We start from the raw sequence: 20,419 nt of genomic DNA, 5'->3' as shown, positions 1-20,419 counted from the left end.
TGTGTGTGTGTGTGTGTGTGTGTGTGTGTGTGTGTGTGTGTGTGTGTGTGTGTGTGTGTGTGTGCGTTAGTGGGGTGTAAGGTTGGTGGGAAATTGTCTGCTTCTGTTCAATGCAACATATGCTTTTTGTATGGTGAAGGCCAAAATACTTTCTTTAGATCTAGAGGAGGTTGGTTCAAGGACTTTTTCTGTGGTTTGATGGAGGCTCACCATAACAGAATCCAACAACCTGTGTTTTACAGAGTGCACCACTTTTGTTGCCAAATCTGTTCTCTACTGAATTACCACATAGGTGGCAGTACACTAAACACCGAAAGTGTGATAAGAGACTTAGGAACACAGGTGGACAGTGGTCTCACCTTCAATAACCACATTGCCACAACAGTCAGGAAATCCTTCTATGTGGCACACCTCATCACTAAGGGATTTTCATCCAGAAAAAAGGAGGTCATTGTCTCACTGTACTCATTCCTCATTAGACCCATTATAGAATACAATGTCCCATTTGGTATGTACCTCTCAAGACATCTGCAACAGCTGGAAAGGCCGCAGAAATACCTCACTAAAAAAATCACAGGCCTAAAGCAGATGCCCTATGCTGACCACCTTAAAAAACTCCAGCTATATCCTGTCGCATATTGTCTACTCCGAGGCGATCTCTGCTTAACATACAAGGCCATGTCAAACCCACAGCTGTTGGACATGCTACACTTAAAGAAATCCCAATCCCTCAGAGCCACACACTCGAGGGATCTAAACCTTGTCATCACAATAAACAAAACATGCTGGAGGGATAGGTTCCTGACCCAGAGACTCCCTAGACTCTGGAAAAGACTGCCCATACATGTCAAGCAGAGTGCCTCTTTGGCCCTTTTCAAAAGGAACCTTGATTATTGGATGGGAGAAAGGAAATTCTCCCCAGGGATCACATCAGTCACCCTGCTAGACAGGGGTCCAGGGAAGTAAATAGTGTGGGAAGAAATAGCCAGGGAATTGTTATGGCTAGGCTTGTATAGGCCCTAGGGCCGATAGCCTAGTACCAACCTATGAACCTATGAACCTGTTCTTAAGAAGAGACCATCAGGATTTCTGCAGATTGATGCCAGATATAGACCTAATTCTGGTTTGTGCTTGGTTTATCAAATACAGCATTTATTAATTGCTACCTGAATTAAGTCTTGAAATCCATTTTCTCACATTTTACTACTCAACAGAATGGGCATACAAGGACTACAGAGGTACCGGTAATGGTACACTACATATTGTCATGTGTGGCAAAGTTTTTATCCTGTCTAGTTAGGTACTAGTCACAGGTTGTTCTCAAAAGTCATTGTCTTGTCTAGTTTACAAGTCACTAGTTCTCCAAAGCATGCCACACTGTGTTCTATCCCTCACCTGCCATGTAACAGCTGCATTACATATATAGATGTCAATCACATGCGAGTCAAAGTTTGATGAGTCAATATAATTCTCAGGATCACCAGGTAATCTATAATTTGGGATTCAACAAAATGGTGTAAACAAAAATTACTTTAGCACATAATCTCTGCCCCAGATCTTCAAATGCTAGTTGCAAACTGACACAACATAGTTATACATGTGACTATCTGGGGATATTTTTTCATATTCCAAATGCACTCGCTCACCTGCTATCACGTGGTTAGCAGAGTGGTATATAACAGAATTCATCAAAACAAAGTAGGCTTAAATTAAGGCCTTTAAGGTACTTTTAAAGAAAGCACTTGTCTTATGAAGTGCAAGTGCATTGTGGGCACAGTTTATCTAAATGAGAAGCTTGCATTCCTTTAGTTGGTTGTAGGCCTATATGAAAAGGCAATGCATTTTAAACCTGATGCTCCATTCAGTTATGGATTTATGGATATCAGCAAATTTATTAACCACCCAGTCATTTAACCTTAATGGGTCTGAAAGAGCAAGTGTACAGATTTATTACTTATTTGTATTTGTTATCCAGGTAGATCCCCATGAATCTTTTTTAGTCTCAGTCCTGGAGCAGTATCTGGTTAACAGTCACACAGTTATGTCAAAACAGGCTATGAGAATCAACAAATCTGACCCTGGAATGCAGGAAATGGCTCATGAACAGCTCATAGCCTTAATAGTCTGCACCAACTTCTAGACAATTTGCATATTAAACAATATGGGGGTGCTGAAATGTTCTAAGCCTGACCTAGAAGGGAAAGACATGGAGCCATGAAACTTGCAAGTTATTCAACATATTCACCCCGAAGTTCAACACACTTGCCCCATCGTGTCTGAACTTTTTGTAACCCTGCCATAAAAATTCTGAAGTGTGGTCACTGAAATACTGTTCTGCTGCTGCAATTACCTCTGAATCACTCAAACATTTCAAACTCTTTTTAAGGTTTCGAAACAGGAAATAGTCAGATGGAACAAGATCTGGTGAGTAAGGTAGATGGTCTATGCACTCACATCCCAGTTTTGTCAAAACATCCATTGTTTTGCCAGCCTTGTGAGCAGGTGCATTGTCTTGCTAAAAGAGAACTCCTTTCTGAAGCTTCCCTCTCCTTTTTTCTTTTAATGCCTCCTTTATTCGACACAGCACATTACAGTAGTATTCTGCATTAACTGTTTGACCCCTTGGAAGATAGTCATTACAACACTTTCCTGATCCCAAAACACTGTGGTTATGACCTTTCCTGCTGACTTTTGGGTCTTGAACTTCTTTGGCCTTCTTGTACCTGAGTGCCGCCATTGCATGGACTGTTGTTTTGTCTCAGGATTATAGTGATATAACCATGTTTCATCAATAGTAACTAGACATTCCAAAAAGATGGCACCAGCTCCACGAAAATGTTGCAAAATCAACTTGGAAGTGTTCATTCAACATCTTTTCTCGCCGGCATTCAAACATTTGGGCACCCACTTGGCTGACACCTTCCAGCTGCCTCATGGATTATAAATCCAACATGCTCCATGGATAACTGCAGTGCCTCAGCAATTGTTTTAATCGAGATTCGCTGATCTGCAAAAATCAGGTCATGGACATGGTCAACAATTTCAGAAGTTGAGACAATTTGAGGCCTCCCAGACCTTGCTGCATCTTCGGTCTCGAAATCTCCACACTGAAAGTTTGCACACCACTTCTTCACAGTTGAGTAAGAAGGGCACTTGTCACTCAATGTTTACATCATTCATTCATGGATTTCTTTTGGAGTTTTGTTCTGCAGGAATAGAAACTTCATGATGGCTCAGAATTCCACACTTGAAAATTCCACACTTTTCGTTGGTTCAATCAATGATCTGAAACAATATCAAAACATAGCATTGAGATTCTGCAAACAGGCACTTAACAAGATGAAATAACCTTCTTTCTAGCTATAGAGGCAAACGTTGGTCAGGCTTAGTACTTTTCAGCATTCCCTCATATCTGTATATATATATATATATATATATATATATATATATATCATCTTCTTTCGGCTGTTCCTGTTAGGGATCGCCACAGCAGATCACCTGTTTCCATTTCTTCCTGTTCACTGCATCTTGCTCTGTCACACCAACCACCTGCATGTCCTCTCTCACCACATCCATAAACCTTATCTTAGGCCTTCCTCTTTTCCTGTTACCTGGTAGCTTCATCCTTAGCATCTTTTTCCCAATATACTCAGCATCCCTCCTCAGCACATGTCCAAACCAACGTAATCGTGCCTCTCTGGCTTTGTCTCCAAACCTTCCAACCTGGGCTGACCCTCTAATATACTTACTCCTAATCCTGTCCACCCTTGTCACACCCAATGCAAATATTAACATCTTTAATTCTGCCGCATCCAGCTCAAACTCCTGCCTTTTTGTCAATGCCACTATCTCCAACCCATATAACATAGCTGGTCTCACTACCCTCTTGTAGACCTTCCCTTTCACTCTTACAGGTACTAGTCTGTCACAAATCACTCCTGATACTCTTCTCCACCCACTCCATCCTGCCTGTATTCTCTTCTTCACCTCTCTTCCACACTCACCATTACTCTGAACTATTGACCCCAAGTATTTAAACTCATCCACCTTTGCCACCTCTACTCCTTGCATCCTCACCATTCCTCAATCCTCCCTCTCATTCACACAGATATATTCTGTCTTAGTCCTGCTGACCTTCATTCCTCTTCTCTCTAGAGCATATCTCCATCTCTCCAGGGTCTCCTCCACCTGCTCCCTACTCTCACTACAGATCACAATGTCATCTGCAAACATCATAGTCCACGGGGACTCCTGTCTGATCTCGTCTGTCAACCTGTCCATCACCATTGCAAATAAGAAAGGGCTCAGAGCTGATCCTTGATGTAACCCCACCTCCACCTTAAACGCATCCATCACTCCCACTGCAGACCTCACCGCTGTCACTCTACCCTCGTACATATCCTGTACCACTCTTACATACTTTTCTGACACTCCTGACTTCTTCATACAATACCACAACTCCTCTCTAGGCACCCTGTCATATGCTTTCTCTAAGTCTACAAAAACACAATGCAACTCCTTTCGACATTCTCTGTACTTCTCCATCAACACTCTCAGAGCAAAGATCGCATCTGTAGTGCTCTTTGCTGGCATGAAACCATACTGCTGATCACTAATCATCACGTCCCTTCTTAACCTTGCTTCCACTACTCTTTCCCATAACTTCATGCTGTGACTGATCAATTTAATCCCTCTGTAGTTATTACAGCTCTGCACATCACCCTTATTCTTAAAAATCGGTACCAAAACACTTTTTCTCCATTCCTCAGGCATCCTCTCACTTTCCAAGATTTCATTAAACAATCTGGTTAAAATCTCCACTGCCATTTCACCTAAACACCTCCATGTTTCCACAGGTATGTCATCTGGGCCAACAGCCTTACCATTCTTCATTCTCTTCATCGCTATCCTTACTTCCTCCTTGCTAATCCATTGTACTTTATGATTCACTATCCCTACATCATCCAACCTTCTCTCCCTCTCATTCTCTCCATTCATCAACCCCTCAAAGTACTCTTTCCATCTCCTCAACACACTCTCCTCGCTTGTGAGTATGTTTCCCTCATTATCCTTTATCACCTTTACCTGCTGCACATCTTTCCTAGCTCGGTCCCTCTGTTTAGCCAATCAGTACAGGTCCTTTTCTCCCTCCTTAGTGTCCAACCTTTCATACGACTCTTCCTATCCTTAGCCTTCACCACCTCTCTCTTTGCCATGCACCTCATCTCCTTATACTCCTGTCTAATTTCTTCATCTCTCTGACAATCCCACTTCTTCTTTGCCAACCTCTTTCTGTGTATACTCTCCTGTACTTCCTCATTCCACCACCATGTCTGCTTGTCGTCCTTCCTCTGTCCAGATGTGATACCAAGCACCTTTCTAGCCATCTCCCTTACTAGCTCTGCTGTAGTTACCCAGCTATTTGGTAACTCTTCACTGCCACCCAGTGCCTGCCTTAACTCATCCCTGAACTCCACCTCACAATTACCCTTTTTCAATTTCCACCACTTGATCCTTGGTGCTGCCCTCACACTCCTCCTTCTCTTCTTGATAACCAAAGTCATCCTTATATAAAAAGTGTTTATTGCAAGACTGTTCTTTTGAACTCTCTCCTTCCAAGTCTACCCTACTCTAGGCCTACTGAATGGATTACTTCTACTTAGAATGATACATGCATCACCATTGCTAACATGATTACAACTGGTCCTTTAGAATGTAGCAGATGCCCAGTCTAGCTACAGGGAGCTGACATCTATTAGACATTTAGACTCTGCAAGACTGGCCATAAGAGTCAAGAAGGACCACATGATGGCCACTTTGCTGTTCTCTGGTAAAGGATGAAGGACATATCACTGGTACAGGACCACATGGTAATACTTGATGTTGGATGCAAAAAAGGAAAAAAATATATAGTGACCAGCCTGTCATTCTTTCTGTGCATGGAAATATGCCTACTTGAAATCAGATCTGAGGTACCACATGCTCATGGGATGTGGTTTAATGCAGCAAAGACCTTTTCAATAACTCAACCAAAGTCTGTTTAATTAGTAGGAGCAAAGATCCCAAACCCATTTGCAGGTGTCTGTGTATCCTATATCCTCACAGCTAATAATAACTAAATGCAAGATCAACAAACATTTGCGTAAGACAAACATTTGCGTAAGAATGGGAAAGAGGGTTGAGGATGGATGGATGGATGGCTACAACTTTCAGCAAGTATTTTATTTGACCTACCAATCTAAAATAGATGGGCTTTCCTAAAATGGTATTCACTGGACTGATTGCTGTGTATAGTACATAACTACTGAGTACAGATGAGAAATTTCAGATTATTACAGCCCTTGTTACACTCTGGTTACAATTCATCTAAAAGGTAAGCACTCCTGGAGAGGGAAGTACTACCTGGTGAAAGGTTACGAACAGGCTGATCTGAGGCAGCACAGGAAACAAAACGGTCTATGTGAAGCAATTACCAAACCTAGAAGTTAGTGACTCTGACTTCAAAGAACTAGTCACTGTATTATCATGTAGACAGATTTGCAATTAGTTCTTGAGACACAGAGTGTAACAATATGTTGAGCTTCTGACTATGGGTCTGTTATTGTTGCTATACTGGTTATGGTTTACACAGCTGTACCTCACGCACTACATAATTCATGAGGACAGCATCCATTATGAAAATAAATGGGTTGTGTACTCTTCCTTGCACCATACACTGGAAATGTTCAATGTATCCAAAACCTCTGGCTTTACAACACATGGGTTTAATGCCCTGCCTTTGGGAAGTGGTATCCTAAACTCCCTTTTACACAGACATTTCCTGCTCTATTTTTTGAGTTCCTAATGGAACAGTTGCAGCTGTGATAGATCATTCAGCGCCCCCTCTATCAACTCTCTAAATTGCTTGTAAACTGTTAGTAGCATCAACAGTACTACAAAGAAAGTTATCTAGAAATACGCACTGTCTCAGGTACAGGTAGTAGCAAGGAATTCTACATGGTGGTGGGGGTTACCTACTGGAAGGTGACTTATTGTAAAAAACAAGATGGTGTAAAATTCCAAAAATGCTGGTAACACCAATGATGTTAAGTTGTCAATCTCGCCTTCATTCTTGCTTGATGGGTTCGGAGCCGATCCCTCTGCTCCGACTCGGCACTTGCTAAAGCTCGAGAGTCACTTTTACCAGCTCGAGGCAGCCCCATATCCCATGATGCAAGGCGGTAAGTACCCAGATCTCGTTTGCCGCTTCGCTTAGGAGGTCTTCTTTTTACCAGCTCCTGGTAAGTTGTTCACTTTTGTGATATTTAAGCCCCTTTTAGTCAAAAACCTTTTATTGATAGTTGTTAAGTTTAATTTATACACTTTCTGACAGAAATTCCCTGTCTCCTTAATTTTTTGTTAGTCAATTTTTTCCCTATCCCATCCCCCCCCTGTTAGGGTGTGTGTGTTGGTTTATAGAATACCCTTTGGTATTTTATTTAACTTAATTTTGACTGGTGTGTGTGTGTGTTTTTTCGGCACCATGTCAAAGGAGAGGGTCTCAGGTTTTAAGAAGTGTGACTCGTGCTGTCAGAAGATGTCTCTGACAGACGGTCACACTTCTTGCCTGTATTGTCTGGGCCCTCTTCACCTGCAGGACTCCTGTGCTATTTGTCACTCCTTCAGCCAGAGAGTCCTGCAGGAGAGACGGAACAAACTGATTCTTAGGGGTTTCTGCCGGAGGGCTCTCCGCTAAGTCGGCTCCACCAAAATCAGTAAAATCTTCCAAGGCCCAGGCTTCTGTATCTAAGCCTGCGGCCTCGGCTCAATGCGTACTGAGTCGAGATCGGCTCGGCTGGAGCCGATTCTAGCTTGACAGCCTTCGGCACCGATGGCTATCGGTGCCGATCTGTATTGACCGCCGATGTCGGCTCCGATCGGCTCCGACACACATGTGGCACAGGCATCGGTGTCGGCTCCACCGCCCCGACACCGTTACTTTGGTGGCTGTATCGGCTCGGCTGGAGCCGATACATCGAACTTCCTGTCGGCTCGAGGTCGGCTCCGACAGGATCTATTGTATCGGCTCCGATGGCTCATTCCCGGAAGAGGTCGGGGTCTCCTTCCTTGGGGCCGATACTTTCGGCTCCGGCTTCACCTCTTCTTTCGAACGGAGCCATCGGAGCCGATCTTCAAGGTCATCCAGGTTGTCAGATCATGACCTAGAGAGAGTGGTCAGTAGATTACTCAAGTCACAGGTACTGGCCCAAATGTTACACAGTCCGTCTCAACAGACGACTGTTGGTCCACACCCCGTTACAGTTCCTCCTTCAACTCTACCCCAGAGCTTGGAGTTGGAGTCTTCGAATGGCTACTGCTACGACAGGAGGACGGATAACCCCTTCTGTTCCTTCAGCCTCTACTCTTATCTCCTCTTCGAGACCTTCCATAGAGGGATTCGTGGTCGGGCTTCCATGGTCTCCTCCGAGGGGTGAGTGGCATCCCACCCTTGTCCGAACCGCTCTTCCCCTTCGAGCCTCGGCCTTGGTGAGCTCGGCTCCGACATCTGCCTCGGAGACTTCCCTTTCCGTGGTCCCTGGAGTTCCTAGCTCTTCGGAGCGGGTTCTCTCGCACCTGCCTGGGAGGGAGCATTCGAGGTGATGAAGAGTGTACTGGCCACTGGTATCAGTCAGCAGTCTGTTCCCGTGGCTCCTCCCTCTATAGTACCTGTTGACATCTCTGCCACTTCTCTTGCTACAGGACCCAGAGATCCTCCGCCTCAGGTTTCCCCATTGGGAATTTCCCCCTCTTCCGAGGATTCTCCTGATGTTTCGGGAGATCCTCCTAGGAAGAGGACTTGTAAGAGGAAGCATGTAGACTCCCCCAAGTCTGTCACTTCGGATACTGACTTTGATGAGTCAGAGGGATCCCCTAGATTCCCCTCTGAGGATGTCTCCTTCTCAGACATCCTAGAACTTCTGAAACAGAGGGGAAACTGGCCCACCAACAATCCCTCTGAGGATGAGTCAGTATACCTAGAGGCATTTGGATCTCGGCCCTCCACCTCCTGGGTATCTCCGCCTTCGACCCCTTATGCAGGTGATTGCACGAAGGCGTGGGCAGCTCCTGACTCTGTAGAGCCAGTCCCTAGGAGGCCTTCAAAATTTATCACTGCCCGGCGACAAACAATTCCTTACTAAGGGTGTCCCGCTGATGCCATGGTGGTGGCTGCGGCCACCAAAAGGGTACCTCCAAAAATCTAGGACCTATATTTAAGTAAATAGTGTGGGAAGAAATAGCCAGGGAATTGTTATGGCTGGGCTTGTATAGGCCCTAGGGCCGATAGCCTAGTACCAACCTATGAACCTATGAACCTGTTCTTAAGAAGAGACCATCAGGATTTCTGCAGATTGATGCCAGATATAGACCTAATTCTGGTTTGTGCTTGGTTTATCAAATACAGCATTTATTAATTGCTACCTGAATTAAGTCTTGAAATCCATTTTCTCACATTTTACTACTCAACAGAATGGGCATACAAGGACTACAGAGGTACCGTAATGGTACACTACATATTGTCATGTGTGGCAAAGTTTTTATCCTGTCTAGTTAGGTACTAGTCACAGGTTGTTCTCAAAAGTCATTGTCTTGTCTAGTTTACAAGTCACTAGTTCTCCAAAGCATGCCACACTGTGTTCTATCCCTCACCTGCCATGTCACAGCTGCCTTACATATATAGATGTCAATCACATGAAGTCAAAGTTTGATGAGTCAATATAATTCTCAGGATCACCAGGTAATCTATAATTTGGGATTCAACAAAATGGTGTAAACAAAAATTACTTTAGCACATAATCTCTGCCCCAGATCTTCAAATGCTAGTTGCAAACTGACACAACATAGTTATACATGTGACTATCTGGGGATATTTTTTCATATTCCAAATGCACTCGCTCACCCGCTATCACGTGGTTAGCAGAGTGGTATATAACAGAATTCATCAAAACAAAGTAGGCTTAAATTAAGGCCTTTAAGGTACTTTTAAAGAAAGCACTTGTCTTATGAAGTGCAAGTGCATTGTGGGCACAGTTTATCTAAATGAGAAGCTTGCATTCCTTTAGTTGGTTGTAGGCCTATATGAAAGGCAATGCATTTTAAACCTGATGCTCCATTCAGTTATGGATTTATGGATATCAGCAAATTTATTAACCACCCAGTCATTTAACCTTAATGGGTCTGAAAGAGCAAGTGTACAGATTTATTACTTATTTGTATTTGTTATCCAGGTAGATCTCCATGAATCTTTTTTAGTCTCAGTCCTGGAGCAGTATCTGGTTAACAGTCACACAGTTATGTCAAAACAGGCTATGAGAATCAACAAATCTGACCCTGGAATGCAGGAAATGGCTCATGAACAGCTCATAGCCTTAATAGTCTGCACCAACTTCTAGACAATTTGCATATTAAACAATATGGGGGTGCTGAAATGTTCTAAGCCTGACCTAGAAGGGAAAGACATGGAGCCATGAAACTTGCAAGTTATTCAACATATTCACCCCGAAGTTCAACACACTTGCCCCATCGTGTCTGAACTTTCTGTAACCCTGCCATAAAAATTCTGAAGTGTGGTCACTGAAATACTGTTCTGCTGCTGCAATCACCACTGAATCACTCAAAAGTTTCAAACTCTTTTTAAGGTTTCGAAACAGGAAATAGTCAGATGGAACAAGATCTGGTGAGTAAGGTAGATGGTCTATGCACTCACATCCCAGTTTTGTCAAAACATCCATTGTTTTGCCAGCCTTGTGAGCAGGTGCATTGTCTTGCTAAAAGAGAACTCCTTTCTGAAGCTTCCCTCTCCTTTTTTCTTTTAATGCCTCCTTTATTCGACACAGCACATTACAGTAGTATTCTGCATTAACTGTTTGACCCCTTGGAAGATAGTCATTACAACACTTTCCTGATCCCAAAACACTGTGGTTATGACCTTTCCTGCTGACTTTTGGGTCTTGAACTTCTTTGGCCTTCTTGTACCTGAGTGCCGCCATTGCATGGACTGTTGTTTTGTCTCAGGATTATAGTGGTATAACCATGTTTCATCAATAGTAACTAGACATTCCAAAAAGATGGCACCAGCTCCACGAAAATGTTGCAAAATCAACTTGGAAGTGTTCATTCAACATCTTCTCGCCGGCATTCAAACATTTGGGCACCCACTTGGCTGACACCTTCCAGCTGCCTCATGGATTATAAATCCAACATGCTCCATGGATAACTGCAGTGCCTCAGCAATTGTTTTAATCGAGATTCGCTGATCTGCAAAAATCAGGTCATGGACATGGTCAACAATTTCAGAAGTTGAGACAATTTGAGGCCTCCCAGACCTTGCTGCATCTTCGGTCTCGAAATCTCCACACTGAAAGTTTGCACACCACTTCTTCACAGTTGAGTAAGAAGGGCACTTGTCACTCAATGTTTACATCATTCATTCATGGATTTCTTTTGGAGTTTTGTTCTGCAGGAATAGAAACTTCATGATGCCTCAGAATTCCACACTTGAAAATTCCACACTTTTCGTTGGTTCAATCAATGATCTGAAACAATATCAAAACATAGCATTGAGATTCTGCAAACAGGCACTTAACAAGATGAAATAACCTTCTTTCTAGCTATAGAGGCAAACGTTGGTCAGGCTTAGTACTTTTCAGCATTCCCTCATATCTGTATATATATATATATATATATATATATATATATATATATCATCATCTTCTTTCGGCTGTTCCTGTTAGGGATCGCCACAGCAGATCACCTGTTTCCATTTCTTCCTGTTCACTGCATCTTGCTCTGTCACACCAACCACCTGCATGTCCTCTCTCACCACATCCATAAACCTTATCTTAGGCCTTCCTCTTTTCCTGTTACCTGGTAGCTTCATCCTTAGCATCTTTTTCCCAATATACTCAGCATCCCTCCTCAGCACATGTCCAAACCAACGTAATCGTGCCTCTCTGGCTTTGTCTCCAAACCTTCCAACCTGGGCTGACCCTCTAATATACTTACTCCTAATCCTGTCCACCCTTGTCACACCCAATGCAAATATTAACATCTTTAATTCTGCCGCATCCAGCTCAAACTCCTGCCTTTTTGTCAATGCCACTATCTCCAACCCATATAACATAGCTGGTCTCACTACCCTCTTGTAGACCTTCCCTTTCACTCTTACAGGTACTTGTCTGCCACAAATCACTCCTGACACTCTTCTCCACCCACTGCATCCTGCCTGTACTCTTCTTCACCTCTCTTCCACACTCACCATTACTCAGAGCTATTGACCCCAAGTATTTAAACTCATCCACCTTTGCCACCTCTACTCCTTGCATCCTCACCATTCCTCAATCCTCCCTCTCATTCACACAGATATATTCTGTCTTAGTCCTGCTGACCTTCATTCCTCTTCTCTCTAGAGCATATCTCCATCTCTCCAGGGTCTCCTCCACCTGCTCCCTACTCTCACTACAGATCACAATGTCATCTGCAAACATCATAGTCCACGGGGACTCCTGTCTGATCTCGTCTGTCAACCTGTCCATCACCATTGCAAATAAGAAAGGGCTCAGAGCTGATCCTTGATGTAACCCCACCTCCGCCTTAAACGCATCCATCACTCCCACTGCAGACCTCACCGCTGTCACTCTACCCTCGTACATATCCTGTACCACTCTTACATACTTTTCTGACACTCCTGACTTCTTCATACAATACCACAACTCCTCTCTAGGCACCCTGTCATATGCTTTCTCTAAGTCTACAAAAACATGCAACTCCTTTCGACATTCTCTGTACTTCTCCATCAACACTCTCAGAGCAAAGATCGCATCTGTAGTGCTCTTTGCTGGCATGAAACCATACTGCTGATCACTAATCATCACGTCCCTTCTTAACCTTGCTTCCACTACTCTTTCCCATAACTTCATGCTGTGACTGATCAATTTAATCCCTCTGTAGTTATTACAGCTCTGCACATCACCCTTATTCTTAAAAATCGGTACCAAAACACTTTTTCTCCATTCCTCAGGCATCCTCTCACTTTCCAAGATTTCGTTAAACAATCTGGTTAAAATCTCCACTGCCATTTCACCTAAACACCACCATGTTTCCACAGGTATGTCCATCTGGGCCAACAGCCTTACCATTCTTCATTCTCTTCATCGCTATCCTTACTTCCTCCTTGCTAATCCATTGTACTTTATGATTCACTATCCCTACATCATCCAACCTTCTCTCCCTCTCATTCTCTTCATTCATCAACCCCTCAAAGTACTCTTTCCATCTCCTCAACACACTCTCCTCGCTTGTGAGTATGTTTCCCTCATTATCCTTTATCACCTTTACCTGCTGCACATCTTTCCTAGCTCGGTCCCTCTGTTTAGCCAATCAGTACAGGTCCTTTTCTCCCTCCTTAGTGTCCAACCTTTCATACGACTCTTCCTATCCTTAGCCTTCGCCACCTCTCTCTTTGCCATGCACCTCATCACCTTATACTCCTGTCTAATTTCTTCATCTCTCTGACAATCCCACTTCTTCTTTGCCAACCTCTTTCTGTGTATACTCTCCTGTACTTCCTCATTCCACCACCATGTCTGCTTGTCGTCCTTCCTCTGTCCAGATGTGATACCAAGCACCTTTCTAGCCATCTCCCTTACTAGCTCTGCTGTAGTTACCCAGCTATTTGGTAACTCTTCACTGCCACCCAGTGCCTGCCTTAACTCATCCCTGAACTCCACCTCACAATTACCCTTTTTCAATTTCCACCACTTGATCCTTGGTGCTGCCCTCACACTCCTCCTTCTCTTCTTGATAACCAAAGTCATCCTTATATAAAAAGTGTTTATTGCAAGACTGTTCTTTTGAACTCTCTCCTTCCAAGTCTACCCTACTCTAGGCCTACTGAATGGATTACTTCTACTTAGAATGATACATGCATCACCATTGCTAACATGATTACAACTGGTCCTTTAGAATGTAGCAGATGCCCAGTCTAGCTACAGGGAGCTGACATCTATTAGACATTTAGACTCTGCAAGACTGGCCATAAGAGTCAAGAAGGACCACATGATGGCCACTTTGCTGTTCTCTGGTAAAGGATGAAGGACATATCACTGGTACAGGACCACATGGTAATACTTGATGTTGGATGTAAAAAAGGAAAAAAATGTATAGTGACCAGCCTGTCATTCTTTCTGTGCATGGAAATATGCCTACTTGAAATCAGATCTGAGGTACCACATGCTCATGGGATGTGGTTTAATGCAGCAAAGACCTTTTCAATAACTCAACCAAAGTCTGTTTAATTAGTAGGAGCAAAGATCCCAAACCCATTTGCAGGTGTCTGTGTATCCTATATCCTCACAGCTAATAATAACTAAATGCAAGATCAACAAACATTTGCGTAAGACAAACATTTGTGTAAGAATGGGAAAGAGGGTTGAGGATGGATGGATGGATGGATGGCTACAACTTTCAGCAAGTATTTTATTTGACCTACCAATCTAAAATAGATGGGCTTTCCTAAAATGGTATTCACTGGACTGATTGCTGTGTATAGTACATAACTACTGAGTACAGATGAGAAATTTCAGATTATTACAGCCCTTGTTACACTCTGGTTACAATTCATCTAAAAGGTAAGCACTCCTGGAGAGGGAAGTACTACCTGGTGAAAGGTTACGAACAGGCTGATCTGAGGCAGCACAGGAAACAAAACGGTCTATGTGAAGCAATTACCAAACCTAGAAGTTAGTGACTCTGACTTCAAAGAACTAGTCACTGTATTATCATGTAGACAGATTTGCAATTAGTTCTTGAGACACAGAGTGTAACAATATGTTGAGCTTCTGACTATGGGTCTGTTATTGTTGCTATACTGGTTATGGTTTACACAGCTGTACCTCACGCACTACATAATTCATGAGGACAGCATCCATTATGAAAATAAATGGGTTGTGTACTCTTCCTTGCACCATACACTGGAAATGTTCAATGTATCCAAAACCTCTGGCTTTACAACACATGGGTTTAATGCCCTGCCTTTGGGAAGTGGTATCCTAAACTCCCTTTTACACAAACATTTCCTGCTCTATTTTTTGAGTTCCTAATGGAACAGTTGCAGCTGTGATAGATCATTCAGCGCCCCCTCTATCAACTCTCTAAATTGCTTGTAAACTGTTAGTAGCATCAACAGTACTACAAAGAAAGTTATCTAGAAATACGCACTGTCTCAGGTACAGGTAGTAGCAAGGAATTCTACATGGTGGTGGGGGTTACCTACTGGAAGGTGACTTATTGTAAAAAACAAGATGGTGTAAAATTCCAAAAATGCTGGTAACACCAATGTTTAAGGCACTGCATAATGTTAGCAGTGATTATAAATCCTTTAGGTCTGGCTTGCTGTATGGCAGACAGGGGTGAAGCTCTGACTTTGACCCACATGAGCAGGGACTGAAAAGTGAGCAAGCTGCTAGACAAGTCAATAAGGAAGGGTGAAAGTGTTTAGATGATGCTGTCTTTCTCATCTTTGGAGGCAGTCTGCTCATCCAGCCATGATACTTGCTGAAGGATGATTAGGGGAAGCTACAGTGAGCTTTCCCTAAGCTGTGAGTGCAAGTCAGGTGCCAATTGGTGAAATTAGGCAATATGGAAAAAAAAAAACATCCGTTGGCTGCTTAGATGTTGGCTGCACTGTGATTAGCTGTCACCCAACCCCCCCCCAAGGGAAGTGTAAGGGAAATGAGGAGATCATTGTTTTCGGCCTTGCATGAGTCTTGGTAATTTGGTGTACATCGGTATTTGCAACATTACACCATGTAATGCATGTTGAATCATTATTTTCATTTCAAAACTAGTTTACCTTGTTCCTCAGTATGAGCCTTACAGCACATTACTTGAGAATGTTACTGCTCTATATACTTAACATGCTAAATATTCCCTTCTATATGTACTCCTCTGAGTTCTGCATGTTAGACAATTGTGCTGTATGTCTATTATTTTCTAAAACTCTTCCATATCTTTACTCTGTGCTGTGAAAGTACATCTCAAATGTTATATATTTGTGTAAGGTGTATTCTACTTTCTAATTATTGTTTCACTGATTATTTTTTGTTTACCCAGCCTTCCCTGCAAAAGTGGTGTCTCAAGTGTGCCCAATATGATTATTTGTCTACAGAATAAACACAGAAAAGAAAACTGCAATTTTGATCTGTAAGACAGTGCCATCTTCTAATTTATTATCGGGACTTCTGTGCTAACCATGTTTTATACACATGGCAAGAAGGTTATGAATACCAGTGGACAAGCCACTTGGACAGCATAGCCAGTGGCATCAACCCCCTTTTTCCATGGAGTTGGGGTGTCACATCAACAGTGTCTATCACCTAGAACCAATGTTCACACTTGGTCAAATCTGTATTGAAATCCTCTTATCCTACCTAACACCATATATATATATATATATATATATATATATATATATATATATATATATATATATACACACACATATATGAGTATATGATCAGTGGCCCTGAAGGCAGGAAAAGCCATAGGTCACCATGGTAGACTATTTTGCTGACTAAGCATTACTCTTAACATATAGAAACAAGAAACTGGAGAAGAGTCAAAAGATATTGGGCAATATTGTGGAGCACCTCTGCTATCCTACAGTGCTACCACAAACACTATCTCCAGGCACAACTCCATTATGAAATTGTGCCGAGGGGCAGTATCTGCATAAGAAACTCTGGGTGCTATGTTGTAGTCTCCTATCTTTACAAGTAATGCTATACCCTAAGATGATATTGGGATTCAGAAACATTCCACGATAATGATTCACATTACCTTGCCATGGCTTAGTCTGGCTTTGTACAAACATGTTGCAAAGTTCCTAACAATTCCCAAATGTGCCAGACTCCAGAGGGTCAGTAAGGTCACTGTATGCATGACAAGGAAATATGTGTCACGCATGCAGTGTTACAGCCAAAACTGCAGTGGTGGCATGGGAAGGGGGCTACTGCCCCACAACCACATCCTCTCACACATATGGAACGCTTCCTGTATCAATAAGCACGGATTTGAAGGGGTGGTAGTCCACCTTAACATGCTGAATCAACAGCTTTAGATTACTGTTTGTAGTGAGCTGGCAAAACAGGTTGCAGGGCAATTTCTTTCTCTTGGTGAAAATTTGCAGTTGGGCAAACATGTTTTAAAGCATACAAGCAATGCAAGCTGCTGAAAAAGGTGGTCTGCATGATTTCCAAAACGTTGAAATAGAAAATGTAGTTTATGGATTTGATTTGTGAAGTGCCTACCAGTTTCAAATGCTTTTTACAGTTTACTGCATAATATAAAACATTATATTGCCTGGTAAATATTTTAAAGGTCTCACCTGACAACATTGCTATATTCTCTTCTTGAATCTTTGTCAAGGCACACAATAAATGTTTTTCTTCCCTGACTTGTGATTTTTATGTCACATGCACGAAATGTGGTTGTCTCATACTGAAAAAAAAAAACAAGTAAACAAGTTATTATTTTATTAAAATGCTGTCTTAAAAAAGAATTGGAAATTCTCACACATACCTTGCCCACACACACACACACACACACATGGAAATACATATACAGCTATGGCAAATTTAGAAATACCACAAAATTATTTTTCAGACTATCTTTGGATGTGGGATGAAACTCAGGAATGTATAGGCCATGAAAGCACCACAGGTTCGAGCCAAACTACAGACAAAAAGTTGTGAGGCAACAATCTTAACAAATGTGCTGCATTATATAACCATTTCATTTACTTGAAAAAATGTTTGCACAATATTATACTTTTTGCAACACTAGGGCAGTAATTAAGTGCTGCTGCCACACAGGTCTTGCTTCTCCTGTCTGGACTCCAGTTGGGGTGCCTTATGCACAGTCTGCAGGCCATCTCTGTGTACATATAAGTTTTTATCTGCATCTCTGGTTTCCTCCCACATCATAAAGACACACTGACAGGTAAAACTATGATTCTTATGTGTGTGTGTGTGTGTGTCTGTTTATATCCTGTGATGGACTGACACCCCACACAGGACTGGCTCTCAACCAGTGTCTACTGAGACAGACTCTGGCTCCTCCCCCCTTCAGCCTGAAAAGGATAATGAAGGCATCAGATAATGAATGAGTAAATTCATATTCTAGTGCTTTAAGATAAAATTCAAGTTTAAGAGAACAGATAATTGCTAGCCTGCATAGTAACTTAAGCCTGAATGAATTTTCTGGTGAACTGACTTGTGAGATCAGAAAGAGTTTGGTAAACCAAAGATTCACATTATTTTGGACAGGCTTCTGGGCATACCAGCTAACAAAAACTAACAGACTGGCATAAAAACATCTTACATAGTAACATAGGATCATAGGAGATTACTAGGCTATCGACCTGGTGGTCACTTTAAGCCTAGTCATTTCATCCCAATGTAATACCATAGAAATTCTAGTCAATACTAAAGATTGCATTTAGTGATGACTGCCCATGTCCAGCAGGGTTGTGGGTGCTCTCCCCAGTCAGAATTTATACTGCCCCATCCACTCGTCCAGGTTCCTCTTGAACAGTGTCATAGAGGTGCCCTGTTTCACATGAATTGGTAGCCTGTTCCAAAGATGAGGCAGTTGCTGGGAGATAGAAATGTCCCACCAGCATGTGCTATTTAAGTTGCAGGCCATATTTAGGTCCCTGGAATGGGTAGCCCAAGTCTCATTTGATTTACAGATATACAGCAAGTTCATTAGGTGTGGGTCTTGGATTGCTCTGTAGGCCAGACATAAGTCTCCCCTAAGAAGTCTATACGATACAGAGTATAGAGACAGGGACTTTAGTCTGTCTGTGTAAGGCACATGCTGGAGCCCCTTGATCTTCTTTGCTAGAAACCTCTGAGGTCTCTCTATATGCTGCAAGTGCTTAGTATGGTACATGCCGAATGGGGTGTTATACTCAATTATGGCCCAGATAAGTGCCAAGAATAGGGGGGTTATAACTTCTTTTGCTCTTGAGGAGATGCCTTTACCAATCAAGTGTGCTATGTAGAAAGCTTTCCTTACTATGGTAGACATATGGTGGTTGAAGTTAAGTGCCTGGTGAACTTATGATCCCAGGTCCCTTACCACTTCATGGATACTTAGGGAATTGTTGTTGATTTAATACTGTGAAATGACACTGTCTGTGTTGAAGGCAATGATGATGCATTTCTTTGCATTCAGTTTGAGACCATGACTAATACACCAGTCACTGGTCTGCGTGAGACCCTCATGGAGTATACTGACATCATTTGTGTATTCAGTGATTGCACCTAGTTTGCAGTTGTCTGCAAACTTGGTCAGCTACATCACCTTAGTTTTGAATTGAACATCTGAGAGGTTTATACCAAACAGTAGGAGGCCTACAGGTAACAGATCTGCTGGTTGATGTGGAGTCACCCACTTTGATAGTGTGTGTCCAGTTTGTGAGCCAGTTGGCAACCTATCTTACAACAAATGGGTTTACATTCAGTTTGCTAAGTTTATCAGTAAAGCCTGAATGTGGGATTGTGTCAAAAGCCTTTGCCAAGTCAAGGTATGCTGTGTGCACAGATATGCACTCATCAATGGTCTTGGTCACACTTTCAAAGAAATTCACCAGGTTTAACAGGCAGACTCTGCTCTTCACGAAACCGAACTGGGTAGAATCCAGGGTTCAGAGGTCACCTATGTATTTACTTATGAAGTCCATAATAATACATTCCATGGCCTTACAGATGAGGCTGGACAGACTTATGGGTCTGTAATTCCTTGGGTCTGTTGCTAGGCCAGCTTTATGGAGGGGAATAACTGTAGCTGTTTTCCATTCCTCAGGAAAAAAGCCTGTAGTTATGTTATGATTGAAAAGGGTACTTAATGGTGATGCCAGTACATGTTTTAGCCTGTTTAGAAGACATTCTGGGATGTTGTCTGGTCCCATAGAGGCTTTATATTTTGAGGACCTGCTCTTCAGATATGTAGGCTGGTGGGAAGTTTGGGGGAAGGTTTGTTGTAAGTTCGGAATGGATAAAGGAGTGAAATTTTCACCAAACCTATCCACTAGCAGGTTTGCTATCTCTGTGGAGTCAGTGCATGTGATACTGTTGGCCACTAATACTGCACATCCTTGTGTCCCACCCTTTAGGTTTTGTAATTAGCTGTAAAAGGCTTCATGGTTATACCTGGTTTACTTGCTAAATTTCTTTCAAAGGAGCCCTTGGAGGATTTGACAAGTTGTCTTATTTGAACTGTAGAGATGTCCTGCCCGTATGACAACTGCATGGCTCAAAAAATAAAATGCAAAAATCAAACAAAGCCAGCAGATCAGGGCAAGCTGTGTAATTTTATT

General features: G+C 42.5%; 1 protein-coding gene across 1 annotated transcript in view; it reads right to left on the bottom strand.

Moving 5' to 3' along the window:
* Positions 1–20,419, bottom strand: part of PIK3R6 (phosphoinositide-3-kinase regulatory subunit 6) — a 738,015-nt gene that overhangs the window by 4,318 nt on the left and 713,278 nt on the right. The window contains exon 19 of the mRNA XM_044085023.1: positions 17,423–17,535. Coding sequence (XP_043940958.1) covers positions 17,423–17,535 — 113 coding nt within the window. The remainder of the gene's footprint in view (positions 1–17,422; positions 17,536–20,419) is intronic.

Source organism: Protopterus annectens, chromosome 10.part0, assembly GCF_019279795.1.
Source record: "Protopterus annectens isolate FY-2018-M chromosome 10.part0, PAN1.0, whole genome shotgun sequence".
In the NCBI taxonomy this organism is placed as follows: domain Eukaryota; kingdom Metazoa; phylum Chordata; order Ceratodontiformes; family Protopteridae; genus Protopterus; species Protopterus annectens.
This window is presented reverse-complemented; position numbering and strand designations above follow the sequence as displayed.